Source organism: Sarcophilus harrisii, chromosome 5, assembly GCF_902635505.1.
Source record: "Sarcophilus harrisii chromosome 5, mSarHar1.11, whole genome shotgun sequence".
In the NCBI taxonomy this organism is placed as follows: domain Eukaryota; kingdom Metazoa; phylum Chordata; class Mammalia; order Dasyuromorphia; family Dasyuridae; genus Sarcophilus; species Sarcophilus harrisii.
The window spans coordinates 115,745,787-115,760,295 of NC_045430.1; the positions used below are offsets into that span (position 1 = coordinate 115,745,787).

General features: G+C 33.5%; 1 protein-coding gene across 1 annotated transcript in view; it reads left to right on the plus strand.

Annotated features, from left to right (window-relative positions):
• The window catches only part of SLCO1C1 (solute carrier organic anion transporter family member 1C1), a 114,792-nt gene that overhangs the window by 89,700 nt on the left and 10,583 nt on the right, over positions 1 to 14,509 (plus strand). The window contains exon 11 of the mRNA XM_003771161.4: positions 8,530 to 8,695. Within this exon, the coding sequence (XP_003771209.2) occupies positions 8,530 to 8,695 (166 nt within the window). The remainder of the gene's footprint in view (positions 1 to 8,529; positions 8,696 to 14,509) is intronic.

Sequence of the window (14,509 nt, forward strand, 5' to 3'; positions counted from 1 at the left end):
AGTCTCCTCAGGGTTGGAAATCTGTTCTCTTTCAGTATAGAAACTATCTATAGTTAAAGCTTGCTTTTATTTATTTTTTTAAAACCCTTGCTGTAAAACAAGTTTGGCATGTAAACTGCAGCAGCAGCTTTGGTTCCAATTTCCCCCATTCTCTACCTATCTATCTTTAGTCTTCTTCACATTTCTCATTTGCTTGCCTTTTTTCTACTCAAAATACACCTTTCCCCAACCAAATCAAAGTGCTTTAAAACATCACTCAACTTATATTGCTCTCGGATAAAGTCAGGAAAAGGGATTTCACTCCATAATTCCATTTGCAGAAATGGTAAATTAATTCTTTATAAATCTGAAGAAGTGAAAATATAAATACAAAAAATACAATAAAAAACAAAAATAAATATAACCTTAATAATTACAACCTAAACAACAGATGGATGAAAGGATAAAATCAATGGAGTAATTAGCAACTTTGTGAAAGAGAACAATAGAAAGACATGATGTCAGAAGTTTTGTGGTAATAGTAAAGGAGTATTTGGGGGACAAAAATTATATCTTTGGAAACATAATATCACAAAAACTAATGATTAGGTGAGCATGCAATTAAGATTCATAAACACATAATGACTCATTGGTTGAGTCATTATAATGACTCATTGGTTGTTAGATTAAAATTTCACATTTAGATTTTCAACAGCTAAATTAAAGGTCTTGGGTCATCTAAAAACTATGTGAATTTGACATCCTTTACCCTCTTCTTCACCACTTGTGTCACTGTCATTGCAGAAGAAAAAATATAAAGAAAATTCTTTTTAAGAAAACAAAATGCAAGCAAACATCAACAGAAAAATGAAAATGCTATGTTGTGGTCCACACTCAGTTCCCACAGTCCTCTTTCTGAGTATATATGGCTATCTTCATCACTGAAGAATTGGAACTGGTTTGAATCATCTCATTGTAGAAGAGAGCTACGTCCATCAGAATTGGTCATAAATAATCTTTTTGCTGTGTACAATGAAATCCTGGTTCTGCTCATTTTACTTACCATCAGTCAGTTCACGTAAGTCTTTCCAGGTCTCTCTGAAATCATCCTGCTGGTCATTTCTTACAGAACAATAATATTCCATAACATTCATATACCATAATTTATTCAGCCATTCTCCAGCTGATGGGCACCCACTCAATTTCCAGTTTCTTGACACTGAAAAGGGCTGCCACAAACATTTTTGCATATGTGGATCCCTTTTCCTTTTTTAAGATCTCTTTGGGATATAAGCCCCGTAGAAACATTGCTGGGTCAAGGAGTATGAACAGTTTGATAACTTATTGAGCATAATTTCAGATTGTTCTCCACAATAGTTGGATCCATTCACAGTTCACCAACAATGTATCAGTGTTCTAGTTTTCCCACATCTCTTCCAACATTCGTCATTATCTTTTTCTGTCATCTTAGCCAGTCTGACAGGTGTGTGTGGTGGTATCTCAGAGCTGTCTTAATTTGCATTTCTCTGATCAATAGTGATTTGTAGCAACTTTTGATATAACTAGAAATAGTTTCAATTTCATCTGAAAATTATCTGTTCATATCCTTTGACATTAATATTGGCAAATGGCTTGAATTCTTATAAATTTGAGCCAATTCTCTATATATTTTAGAAATGAGGTCTTTATCTGAATATTTAAATGTAAAAATGTTTTCTCAGTTTATTGCTTTGGTTCTAATCTTGTCTGCATTAGTTTTGTTTGTACAAAAACTTGTTAACTTAATATAATCAAAATTATCTATTTTGTGATCAATAATGATCTCTAGTTCTTCTTTGGTCACAATCTCCTTCCTTCCCAACAGATTTAAGAGGTAAACTTATCCTATCTTCTTCTAATTTGTTTATAATATCATTCTTTATGTCTAGATCATGAACCCATTTCACCTTTATCTTGGTATATGGTGTTAGGTGTGGGTCAATGCTTAGTTTCTGTCAAACTAGTTTCCAATTTTCCCAGCAGTTTTTGTCAAATAGTGAATTTTTATCCCAAAAGTTGGGGTCTTTGGGTTTGTCAAATCCCACATTACTATAGTCTTTGGCTATTTTGTCCTATTAACTTAATCTTTTCCACTGATCAACTAGCCTATTTCTTAGCCAGTACCAAATGGTTTTGATGACTGCTGCTTTATAATATAGTTTCAGATCTGGTAAAGCTAGGCCACCTTAATTTGTTTTTTTTTAAATTGATTCTTTTGAAATTTTGACCTTTTATTCATCTAGATAAATTTTGTTGTTATATTTTCTATAGTTTCTTGGAAGGTTGATTGGTATAGCACTAAATAAATAGATTAGTTTAGAGAGTATTGTCATCTTTATTATATTTGCTCAATGTATCCAAGAGCACTTAATATTTTAGATCTAACTTTATTTGTGGAAAATGTTTTTTAGTTTTGCTTATATAGTTCCTGACTTTCCTTTGGCAGATAGATTCCCAGATATTTTATACTATAGACAGTTATTTTAAATGGAATTTCTCTTTGTATCTCTTGCTGTTGGATTTTGTTAGTGATATATAAAAATATTCATGATTTATGTGGATTTATTTTGTATCCTGGACCTTTGTTAAAGTTGTGAATGGTTTCTCATAGGTATTTAGTTGATTCTCTAGGCTTCTGCAAGTAAACCATCATATCATCTGCAAAGAGTGAAAATTTAGTTTCCTCATTACCTACTCTAATTCTTTTAATCTCTTTTTCTTCTCTTATTGCCAAAGTTAACATTTCTAATACAATATTGAATAGTAATGGTGATAGTGGGCAACCTTGTTTCACTCCTGATCTTATTGGGAATGATTTAAGTTTGTCCCTGTTCATTTGATGCTTGTTGATGGTTTTAAATAGATGCTACTGACCATTTATTTCTATATTCTCTCGTGTTCTTAATAGGAATGGGTGTTGGATTTTATCAAATGCTTTTTCTGCATCTATTGAAATATTCACATGATTTTTGTTAGTTTGGTTATTGATATAGTTGATTATGCTGATAGTTTTCCTAATATTAAATCAGCCCTTCATTCCTGGTATAAATCCTATTTGGTCATATAGTGTATTATCCTGGGGATGACTTTCTGTAATCTTGTTGCTAATACTTTATTTAAGATTTTAGCATTAATATTCATCAAGGAAATTGGTCTATAGTTTTCTTTCTCTATTTTTACCTTGTTTAGCTATCATCAATTTGATAGGACTCCTTTTTTATATTTTTCCAAATAGTTTATTTAGTATTGGAATTAATTGTTCTTTAAATGTTTAATAGAATTCACATGTAAAATACATCTGGTCCTGAGGATGTTTTTTTAGAGAGTTGATTAATTGCTTATTCTATTTCTTTTTCTAAAATGGGACTATTTAAGTAATTTATTTCTTTTTGTTAACCTGGGCAATCTATATTTTTGTAGATATTTTTCCATTTCATTTAGTTATTGGCATATAGATGGCCAAAGTAATTCCTAAGTATTGCTCTAATTTCCTCTTCATTGATAGAAAGTTCTTCCTTTTCATTTTTGAAACTAACAATTTGATTTTCTTCTTTCCTTTGTCTGAGCAAATTAACTAAAGGTTTATCTATTTTGTTGTTTTTTCATAAAACCAACTCTTAGTTTTATTTGTTAATTCAATAGTTTTCTTATTTTCAGTTTTATTAATCCCCCCTTTTATTTTCAGAATTTCAAATTCGTTATTTAATTAGGTGTTTTTGATTTGTTCTTTTTCTAACTTTTTAAGTTGTAAGCCCAATTAATTGATCTTCTCTTTCTCTATTTTATGCAACTAAGTATCTAGATATACAAAATTTCCCCTTATAACTGCTTTGGCACCACAAATTTTGGTATATTATCTCATTATTGTCATTCTTTTGGATGAAATTATTGTGTCTATGATTTGCTGTTTCACCCATTCATTCTTTAGGATTAGATTGTTTAATTTCCAAATACCCCTTTGGTCTATTTTTTCCTGTTATTATATTACATGTGATTTTTATTGCATCGTGATCTGAAAAAAGATGCATTTACTATTTCTGCCTTTCTGCATTTGATTTTTAGGTTTTTATGGCCTAACACATGGTCAATTTTTGTGTAAGTTCCATGAACTGCTTAGAAGAATGTGTACTCCTTTCTGTCTCCATTCAATTTCCTCCAAAGATCTTACCTAATTTTTCTAATGTTCTGTTTACCTCTTTAACTTCTTTCTTATTTATTTTGTGGTTTGATTTATCTAGTTCTGAGAGAGCAAGGTTGAGATCTCCCACTGGTATAGTTTTGCTCTCTATTTCTTCTTCCATCTCAACTTTTCCTCTAGGAATTTGGATACTATACCACTTGGTACATATATGTTTAGATATTGCTTCATTATCGATGGTACCCTTTAGTAAAATATAGTTTCCTTCCTTATCTCTTTTAATTAGATCTATCTTTGCTTTCACCTGATCTAAGATCAGGCATCCCTGAGAGAATATTACTTGAGCCTGGGGCTCCAATTACTCAAATCTTCCCTAGTATTTGCGTGTCTAGCTATAGAATTAACAATTAAAAAAAAAAAGATTTTTACCTTGTCCAGATTTGGGGGGTTTTCCTGGTTGGTCAGGGAACCAAATGATGTGGTTAGTACCAGTGTAGAAAGTTGTGGGAACCCCTCTTTGGTCAGCACACATCCAACATGAAAAAATTCATGAACCTGAAATATTAGACTGGTTAAAAGTTTATTGGTACTGAGAAGTCAGCTTTTGCTAGGAGACTGATTTCTTCAGTGGCCAAGTCCTGAAAGAGAGATAAAGGTTCTAGCAGAGAAATCTTGGCAGAAAGATAAAGAGGTGTTAATGCTGAGAAGAGAATGTCTTCACAGTGTGTAGGGGTCCTGGCAGGCAGCTATGTCAAAGAGGATCCTTATCATGCCATGATTCTTGCTTTTAGGGCTCTGCAAAGAAATGAGCCCCAAAATTGCCCTTTAAATAAGATATCTGAGACTGAAGTTTCAATTGAGTGCAATGTTGTCACTGCCCCCAGACCTGGATTTCCAACTGAATAAGACCACTTAAGTTTGAACTAAGTAAGAGTGGTCCTAGACTAATTTTCTGTTCAAAAGAGGTATTAGATTGAGATCTCCAGCTAAATGAGACCACTTAAGTTTGAACTAAGTAGGGAATAGTCCTGGGCTAATCTTAATGAAACCACTTAACTGCCCTGAAGGGTAGATCTCTGTCAGAGGATTGCTTCTCAAGAGTATAAGGAGAGTTCCACCCTCCTCAAAGTCAGGACAGTTTCAGGGTTCCTCCATCACTATGATTCACTGCCCCAGCTCCTTGCCCTGGTCTCCCTATCCTGTGGTCTGGGCTTGGCAGACTGTTCCTTTGCCTGTTTGAAATAGATCTGTTCTGAAGTTCTACCAAGATATCTTCTTCCGGGAATGTATTGTACTCCAAATATTTGTGAGTTCTTTGGCCCCAAGACCAGCTAATCTGCTGTTGGTTTGAGAGAAGATCAGAAGAGGTCACAGAAAGTCATATCTGCTCTCCACTATCTTGACTCCTCCCCCACCCCCCACCCCAAGAGAATTTCTGTATCGAGGAATTATATCAATGAAGACAAAGGTCCACTATCTATCTCCTATTTCCTTTGACATGAAAGGGAAGCCTATGCCCGTCTTGATTACTTTCATTGAATTGGTATGAACCAAATCAATTAAGCAAAGAAAACCAAAAGAACAATGTCAACAAAAAAATGACTAAAACACTAAAATCTATCCAACTCAGATTCATTACAGGTATTAATATTTGTCCCAGAGAAAAAAGGAGGGAAAATTTACTTACTTCTTAGTTTAGAAGTATGGGGCTATTGGTATGGAATAAAGGACATTATATCATATAGGGTTACATTATTTCTCGGATTTTGGTTTGTCTTTGTCAAAAGAGAAGTTTAGCCATTTACTTCAGATTTTAAAGAAAAGAAAGGCATAAATAAAACTTTTTAACTAGAAAAGGGAAAAATCCTTCAAAATTTTCCTGGAACTACAGGTTAGAGACTCTTGTTTATGTAGTCTGGCCTGGTCAGTGGCAAGGATGATAAATAGGGGAAGGCCATGTGGCCTAGAAGAAAGATTATTGTGTTCGAGTAAGAAGATGAGATTAAATTTTAGCTTTGATACTCTTAAGCCATATATCCACTAGTGATCTTCTTTTAGTCTGGCCTTAGAACCTCAAAGCTACATTTACAATTGGTCTTTAAGTGTGAGGGTATGGGATGATAAATACAAGCTTTCTAAGTGAGAAAAGAAAAAGCAAAGATCACAAAACCCAAAGACTCCAGGGATTTTGGTCGGAAGAACCTGTAAAATAAGGGGGTAAAAAAAGCAAGAAGAAAAAAAAAGTTAAAAAAAGCCAGAAAATATAAAATCAGAGAACACTAAGAAACATACTGGTACAGTAGAAGGAATATTGGATCTAAAGGCATAGAAAATGTATCCAAATCTTGCTTCCATTATTTATCTTTCCTATGAACATGAGCAAGTTATTGAACATTTTTGAACCTCTGTTTCTCTGCATGTACAATGATAAGGTTGCAGGATATGATCTCTAAGGCTTTTAAATCCATGATCCTATGTAACTGAGAAAAAACAGTTGAAGGAAATTAGAGTAATAAGAGTTTGTGAGTAGACCAATTGGCAGAAAAATTCTGTAGGCATCCTCAGAAAATTGAGGGCATGAATATTAAATCAAGTTGGAAGAAGACAAACTTCATGCATAAGACAACTTATGGAAGAGGAATTTGGACTGAGGGAAAAGTGAGAGAATATGTTTGAAAGAATAGATAAATGCATGAAACATGGACCATTGTGGGAAGATCAGAGAGACAATGGGGGGATGAATGGGAGAGAAGAGAGAGAAGGGAGATAAATATAATTGATCCATAAACCACTTTCAGATATATAAAGTGTTCTGTATTATAACTTTTGATAAGACTGTGGGCTACTACTAGCATCTAGAAAAAGAGCAGCTTACTGAAGTAAAAGGATATTGGCCTTAGAGTCCAAAGGCTGAGCTTCAATTTTTACTTCTAACTCTCACAAGCTATGTGAGACAGATAAAGTCACTTAATTTTTCTGGGCCTCAGTTTCCTCTTAAAAAATGGAATGTATCTCATACTGTTTATGTCATAGGATTGTTAGAATGTAATAGCTATGCAAAATTCAAAAGAGATATATAAATGTGAATTACTATTATGACAAATAATTTAATTAATAAATTAATTTCATTAATAATGGTAAATAATATTTTATAATAATTCAATTTTAATGAAAATAAACATGATATGTGTTACCTTCCATTATCAGAATATGAACCCTTTTAGAGCAGTAACTGTCTTGCTTTCTTATTTAATTTCCAGAATTTCACATACTTCTTTGTATATAACAAATGCTTGGTAAATACCTTTTTATTTATTCATTAATTATTAATTCCTCCGAAGAAGGATAGTTCTATCCATTTTTGTATCACTCAGGTTACTTAATATACAGCACCCACTTTGAATGCAGTAAATAAATGTAATTTGTTTGTGAAATGAAATGAATAAATATGTTTAACAGGCTTTTGCTTCATACCACCATTTAGATGCAGTTTGTTATAGCTACTAGAGAATTGGCTTCTATATTTATTGAGTCTTTACTCTGACACATACTAACTCTGTCATTCTGGGTAAATCATTTACCCTATCCTTGTCCCCAGAAAAGTCTCTAAGACTCTTACATTGCAGAATAAAAACCAATCAGCATTGGTAAAGGGTACTTTCTCATTGGGAATTTTGTGGGAAAATGGAAAAACTAATATCTCTACAATCAAAATATCTCTGTTTCTTCCCCAATGTGTGATCTTTGGCAACTTAATGACTCTCCCTTAGTCTAAGTTTCCTCCCCTATAAAATAATGGGGCTGGACTGGATCATCTCTAGAGCCCCTTCAGTCACTCGATGTTCCTATAATCACATGAAATCATGGGTCTGATCCAAAAAAGAGTTCTGTGACAAACTGATTGTGATAACAACTCTGAAAGGGAATTAACTTATAAGAATGATCTGTTATCTATTTATCCATTTAACCAGTATGCTAAATCATTTTTTAAAAGATTCATTTGGTGCTTATTTCCCTGGCTCTTTTGTGTATATGCCACATTAGTTTAGGAATGATAAAAGCATATCTAAGTAAAAGTGGAACTCAATAAATGTTATTGATCAGAAGTCAAATATCAAAGACTGGAACTTTTATGTAATGATGTTTCTAACCTGATGTGCTTCTATAGCCTCTAGAGTACCTAAAATTCTCTTTCAGAAATGAGTGATATAAAAATATTTCCATTGGCTACTATTTTTTTTTTGAGAAATAATCTTCCCAAGTATTGTCTTCATGCACACTAACTCAACTAAACGTCTTTGTTTTATAAATTCATGTTTAGGTGGGGACATACATGATCTGCTAAGAAGTAATATTGTTACATTTCTTTACAGAACCAGACAAGTCTCTTATTACGAACGAGCCCTCTTTTCAAATTGCAATTCAGGGTGCACGTGTTCAAAGACAGAATGGGATCCTATATGTGGAGAAAATGGAATCACCTATGCATCTGCTTGTCTTGCTGGTTGCCAAACTTCCACTGGAAGTGGAAAAAACACTGTAAGGAACTTCAGCTTAATTATGTACCCACATTCTGATGGTAGTTGACGCCTGCATCAATGGTTAGGGGATTGAAGAGACTGTGGAGGAACAAATCACTGAATTGTAGATTTAGATCTGCCTTTTATCTTAGACTCCCCCTATGCCATGGAAACAGGAACAATGTTTCCACAGTTAAAGAAAATATTACAGGGGCTGTCAAAGTGACTTGGGGAGGGGCAGATTTTATACACATAAGTGGTCCATTCCATTGAGATATGCAGAGGAAATAAATGCTCATAGAATCCAAAATGAGTGATATTAAGGACTACAACTGATACTCCTCTCTCTCTCACTCTTAATGGTTTGTAACTGAAGATACTAAATATTTCCTACCTTACTCAATACCATGCTCTGAAATTGGAATAGGAAGAGTCATAAACATTATATAGAATCCAACAGAACAAAATTTTCTTCAATGCATACCCCCCGAATCTACTTTTGGAGTCATTGGTTTTGTTGAATATCATTTAGATCAAAAAATCTTTATTGGACAACCTAGTTTGGGTATTCTACATTATGCTAGACACAAAGGAACCAAAACAATATTAAATACAAAATCCATACACTCTAATTAGGAGAATACACGTATAGGTAGCCAATAAATAATGTAAGTTAGCATAAAGTGAATATTAAATGAGTAGTATAGAAAATGCATATATTGTTTTTATTAATTTAGAGGAGAAAATAATCACCAATAGCTGGAATAGATGGAGAAGGTTTCTGAAAAGACATGGGATATATTTAGGTTTTATGAGAATTATAAGACATAAATTAACAAAGGACAAGTGAAGGGCATTTCAATTAGGAAATATAATAATAAATATAATAAAAAGAACAAGGGAATAGTCTAGCTTCCAGGACTAGTAGAAATCCTAGAATTAGTATAAGGTTCCTGCCTAGTGAAAGGTGTCCTGATGAGTTAGAACCTTATTTGTGGAGGTTCAGTCTTTCTAGTTTCAGCAATAAGAAAGGTGTTAGATAAGGATTTAGTGTTTAGTGTCTAGTGTTTAGATAGTGTTTAGGCTAGGGCTTTTTACACATTTTTTTTACCTGTGACCCTTTTTCATCCAAGAAATTTTTTTGTAACCTTGGGCATATAGTTATAAAAATAAGCATACAAATCAATCATTTACTGACAATAAATCATAATCTTATTTTAAAACAATTCTTTGCTACACATATAATGTTATCAATTATTAAGGAAAGCAAAAATGCATACTAAAGAGATGGATGTGTTTGTTTATTTTTATATAAAGAATTAAATCATAGCAAAATATTTGATATCTTTTACTGTGGCCAAATTTTTCATGACTACTACATTCAGTTAAACCATCCCCATATGGGGTTTGCTTCCACAATATAAGAAGTGTTGATTTAGAATATGCCAAATAAATTACTGTGAACTGTAATTCTTTCTCAACAATGTTATAATTCTCACTCATTCTAAATTTAATCTCTTTGCAAGGAGAGGATAGTGGGAAGATGGAAGAGCAGATCAGAAAATTCCAACCTCTTCTACAAACAAGACAAAATAATGCCTCCAGGTGAATGTAAAACACTAAAAATAAGCAAGAGTTAGAGCAGAATGATAATCTTCCTGGGACAACTGGAGAGAATCTGAAGAAAGATCCCAGGATGGGGATTTGGCCCAAGTGAATTGGAAGCACATCTATGTTAGTTCTGCTGAAATTGGAAGCAGTGAGTCCTTAGGCTGGCTAGGTTGGAAAGTAACATAAACTTCATGCACATATATTTCCATGTCCTAGAAAGTCTGGGGAACTGGGCATGTGAACAGGGAAAGATTGTGGTAACATCTTCTGATAAAGGATGCCATACCCAGCTGTGCTGCTGAGACTTTGTCCTGGGTAAGAAATTTGGACTAGTGAGTCAGGACACTGTTGGATGAAACATTTAAATCAGTGCTAAATTCTTAGTTTCACTTTCAGGCCAAAGGGAAGAACTGAAACTTACAGCCACTAGAGGGTTGTCAAAAAGCAAAGCGTTCTAGTATAGCATGGAAAGAAAGGAAGGGGACCATCTCTGTTTAAGAGAGGGAAAGGAGGACAGAGATTTGGCCCAGGACAAACTTTAAAAAATATCAATAAGAAGAACCTGAGGCCAGGTAACATCACCCACACTGCAGGATTAGAGGTGACTATGATAAAATCATATAAATAAAACAATACAAAATGAGTAAACAAAGGAGAAAGAACCCAAGCACAGAGAGTTACTATGGGAATGCAAAAGATTGGGGTGCATCTTCAGAAGAAGATATTGAAGCAAGGGGGGGAAAGCCTCTCTTGCCCCAAAGAGTAGCATCAAATGGTTACCTGCCCAAAAAGAATTCATAGAAGAACTCAAAAAATACCCTTAAAATCAAATAAGAGAAATTGGACAAATTTTTTAAAAAATAAGAAAAATCTGAGAAAAGCAAAGTTATGAAACAGTCAGCCACCTGCAAAAGGAAATACAGAATCTTAATACAGAAAGTAAACCATGTGTCTAAGATTGTCATTGTTAATTGGACAGTTTGAAAGAAAGATTGGGGGTAGAACTGAATATGTGATTCTAAAAAGCTAAACTGTATGGGAAAAAGGTAAAAAGAGGAATTATCTCATACAAATGAGATGTGAGAGGAAAAATTGATTTAGTGGAATTAGTTTGAAAGGAGGACTGGTAGTTCTGGAACCCTGTTCTCATCAGGGAACAATACATATATATCTAGAAAGGTATAAAAATATTCTAAATTCAGAAAGGAATGGAAGGGTGAGAGGATAGGGAGGGGGGAAGGGATAAGATAGTGCTTTTAGAAGGAACCCTACTCACATAATATCAGGGTTAAAGACAGGATAACACATATTTAGAAGAACAGAAAAGTCTGCTGTGTCTATAAAGAAATAAGAGGGTCAGAGAATAGGATTAGGGAGGATATGTGGGTTAATAGAAATGAAATAAAGAGTGAACACCACATATATTTAGAAGCTTATAAAATTCTAAATTCAAAATGGGAGGAAGTGACCATGGAAGATTTCTCAGAAAGGTTTGTCATTTATGTGTTTATCCAACTCATTGATTTAAAAAAAATATGATACAGGGTCAACCAAAGATCCCTAAAACATTCCACTAGAAATTGATAATTAATAGACTATTGGACCACTGTTGACTAGTCTAAAGTCTTCTAGCCCCTTTTGGACAGTTTTTCATCTAGGTAACCAGACTTTGACCCTGACATATCCTCTCACACTAATGTAAAAGGACAACATTAGGACTTTAAGAATGATTTTCATTTTTAGTTATCTATCTATCTATATCTATAGCTGTATATAGGTATATGAATTTCCATGAATCATAATCATCATATTAGAAAGGGAAATGTGACTTAATCTTGATGAACACAGATTTCTTCTTGTAGATGACAGTGTCCTTTTCTAAATGTTCATTAACCATGCCTTTAATAGTATATCAAGGTTGACCAGTTCTGATGGACCTGGCCATCCTCAGCAACGAGATCAACCAAATCATTTCCAATGGAGCAGTAATGAACTGAACCAGCTACGCCCAGAAAAAGAACTCTGGGAGATGACTAAAAACCATTACATTGAATTCCCAATCCCTATATTTTTGCCCACCTGCATTTTTGATTTCCTTCACAAGCTAATTGTATAATATTTCAAAGTCTGATTCTTTTTGTACAGCAAAATAACGTTTTGGTCATGTATACTTATTGTGTATCTAATTTATATTTTAATGTATTTAACATCTACTGGTCATCCTGCCATCTAGGGGAGGGGGTGGGGGGGTAAGAGGTGAAAAATTGGAACAAGAGGTTTGGCAATTGTTAATGCTGTAAAGTTACCCATGCATATAACCTGTAAATAAAAGGCTATTAAATAAAAAAAATAGTATATCAAGGTTGAAGTCATACTCCTAAGGGCTGTAATTTATGGATTTCTCTTCTAATTTTTTTTTTTTTGAAAATCAGTGGCCCTTCCACAGTCCTATGTTGCTTTTCCCATTCTACAATATCTTTCAAGGAGCACTGACAATGGTTCAAAGATGAGACCTACCAGTTCTCTCAGCACTTTTGGATGTATTAATTTTAGATTCAATTACTTAAATTCATGAATAGTTGCTAAATCCTCTGTCACTATCTTCTATTCATCTTAAGTTTCAATTCCCTATGTCATATTTTATCTGTGCTTTTGATTACAGTGATCTTTCTCATTACTTATTATAATTGTTCTATCCATCCCTAGGAGTGGAGACCTACTCATTCCAATATATTTTTAACAACAACAGTTTTTTTTGCTGTTCTTTCCTTTACTCACCACCTTTCGCTCATTCTGAGCTTTAATACTGTCAATACTGTTTTTACAGAATCGTGTTATACACACACATGCACGCACACACACACACACACACACACACACACACACACATATATATATATATATATATATATATATATATATATATATAATTTCTATTGCCAGTCCCTGCTTCCATTTTCTGGGAACACATTTAAAAATCTAAGATGGTAGCTGATTTCCTTGTTAATCACATATTTGGATATTTATAATAAAATAACATTCATTCAAAATTGTTTTTGAAACAATATTGCTATTACTGTATACAATGTTCTGTTGTATAACCATATCAAGAAGGATCATAAGTAGGGAATCTATATGCCTAGAATAAGACATAACTCTGGACTTCTGTCTTTGATATCTTTTGTTTCCATCAGATACAGTTTTTACCACAATTTATTTATGGGCAGGGAAACTCTTCTTCTAGGCTTTTCTGTTCTCTTATTATCCAGGGATACTTTTGTGCTGCCTGTTCTTTTTCTGAACTACCCAGAGAGTGTTAATAAAATCTTTCAGTAAAATAAAGTCTTTCAGTAAAATAAACTTCAAGCCTAGAATCTGAAAAACCTCTCTAGCACTGTTGTCTTTAATAGGTTCTCAGGCAGCATTACACTCTTTCAGCAAAGATAAGCTAGTTGTACTAAGCATAGGATTAGTAGAACTTCTCCAGATCTGTTCCTTTGGATGAGTTCTGAGGCTCTCAGAAAATAAATGTCAGTGCTAGAAAAAGTAAAGTTAGAACTTTTCCTCCTCCGTCAATTCTTCTGAATGACAGTTTTTCCCCTCTTAATTAGCCCTTCTAAGTAGAAAAGATGTCTCCAATAATTGGCTACTCTACATAACAAAGTTTATTTTTTTCCTGTTAATAAGCTCTTATAAACAGTAGGGTTGCAGCAAAGACTAAGGTCTTCTTGAGTCCCACTTCTGAGGATACTTTTCAGTCCCACTCAAATGTCTGGTCTTATCTCTTTAAACAATTAAAATTGTCCCATTTATAAAGGTGCAATATTTTCTATATGAATCAATCAATAAATATTTATTAAATGCCTATTATATGCCAAGCACCATACTAAAATCATGGAATATAAAAAAGAGGCAAAAGATAAGCCCTACCTTAATACCTAAGACAGGAAGGGAAGAGAGATGATAGTTGCAAAAACAATCAAAGTCTTTGCTCAGAACCTATGCTATTCCATATATTAGAAAGCCATACAGGCATTTTTTGTAAAAATCTTTTAATTTTTTAACTTGTAATTTGTAAAAGTCTTTTAATTATTTTTGTTTGTTTTTGTTTGTTTGTTTGTTTGTTTTTGCTGAGGCAATTGGGGTTAAGTGACTTGCCCAAGGTCATACAACTAAGAAGTGTTAAATGTCTGAGACCAGATTTGAACTAGATCCTCTGATT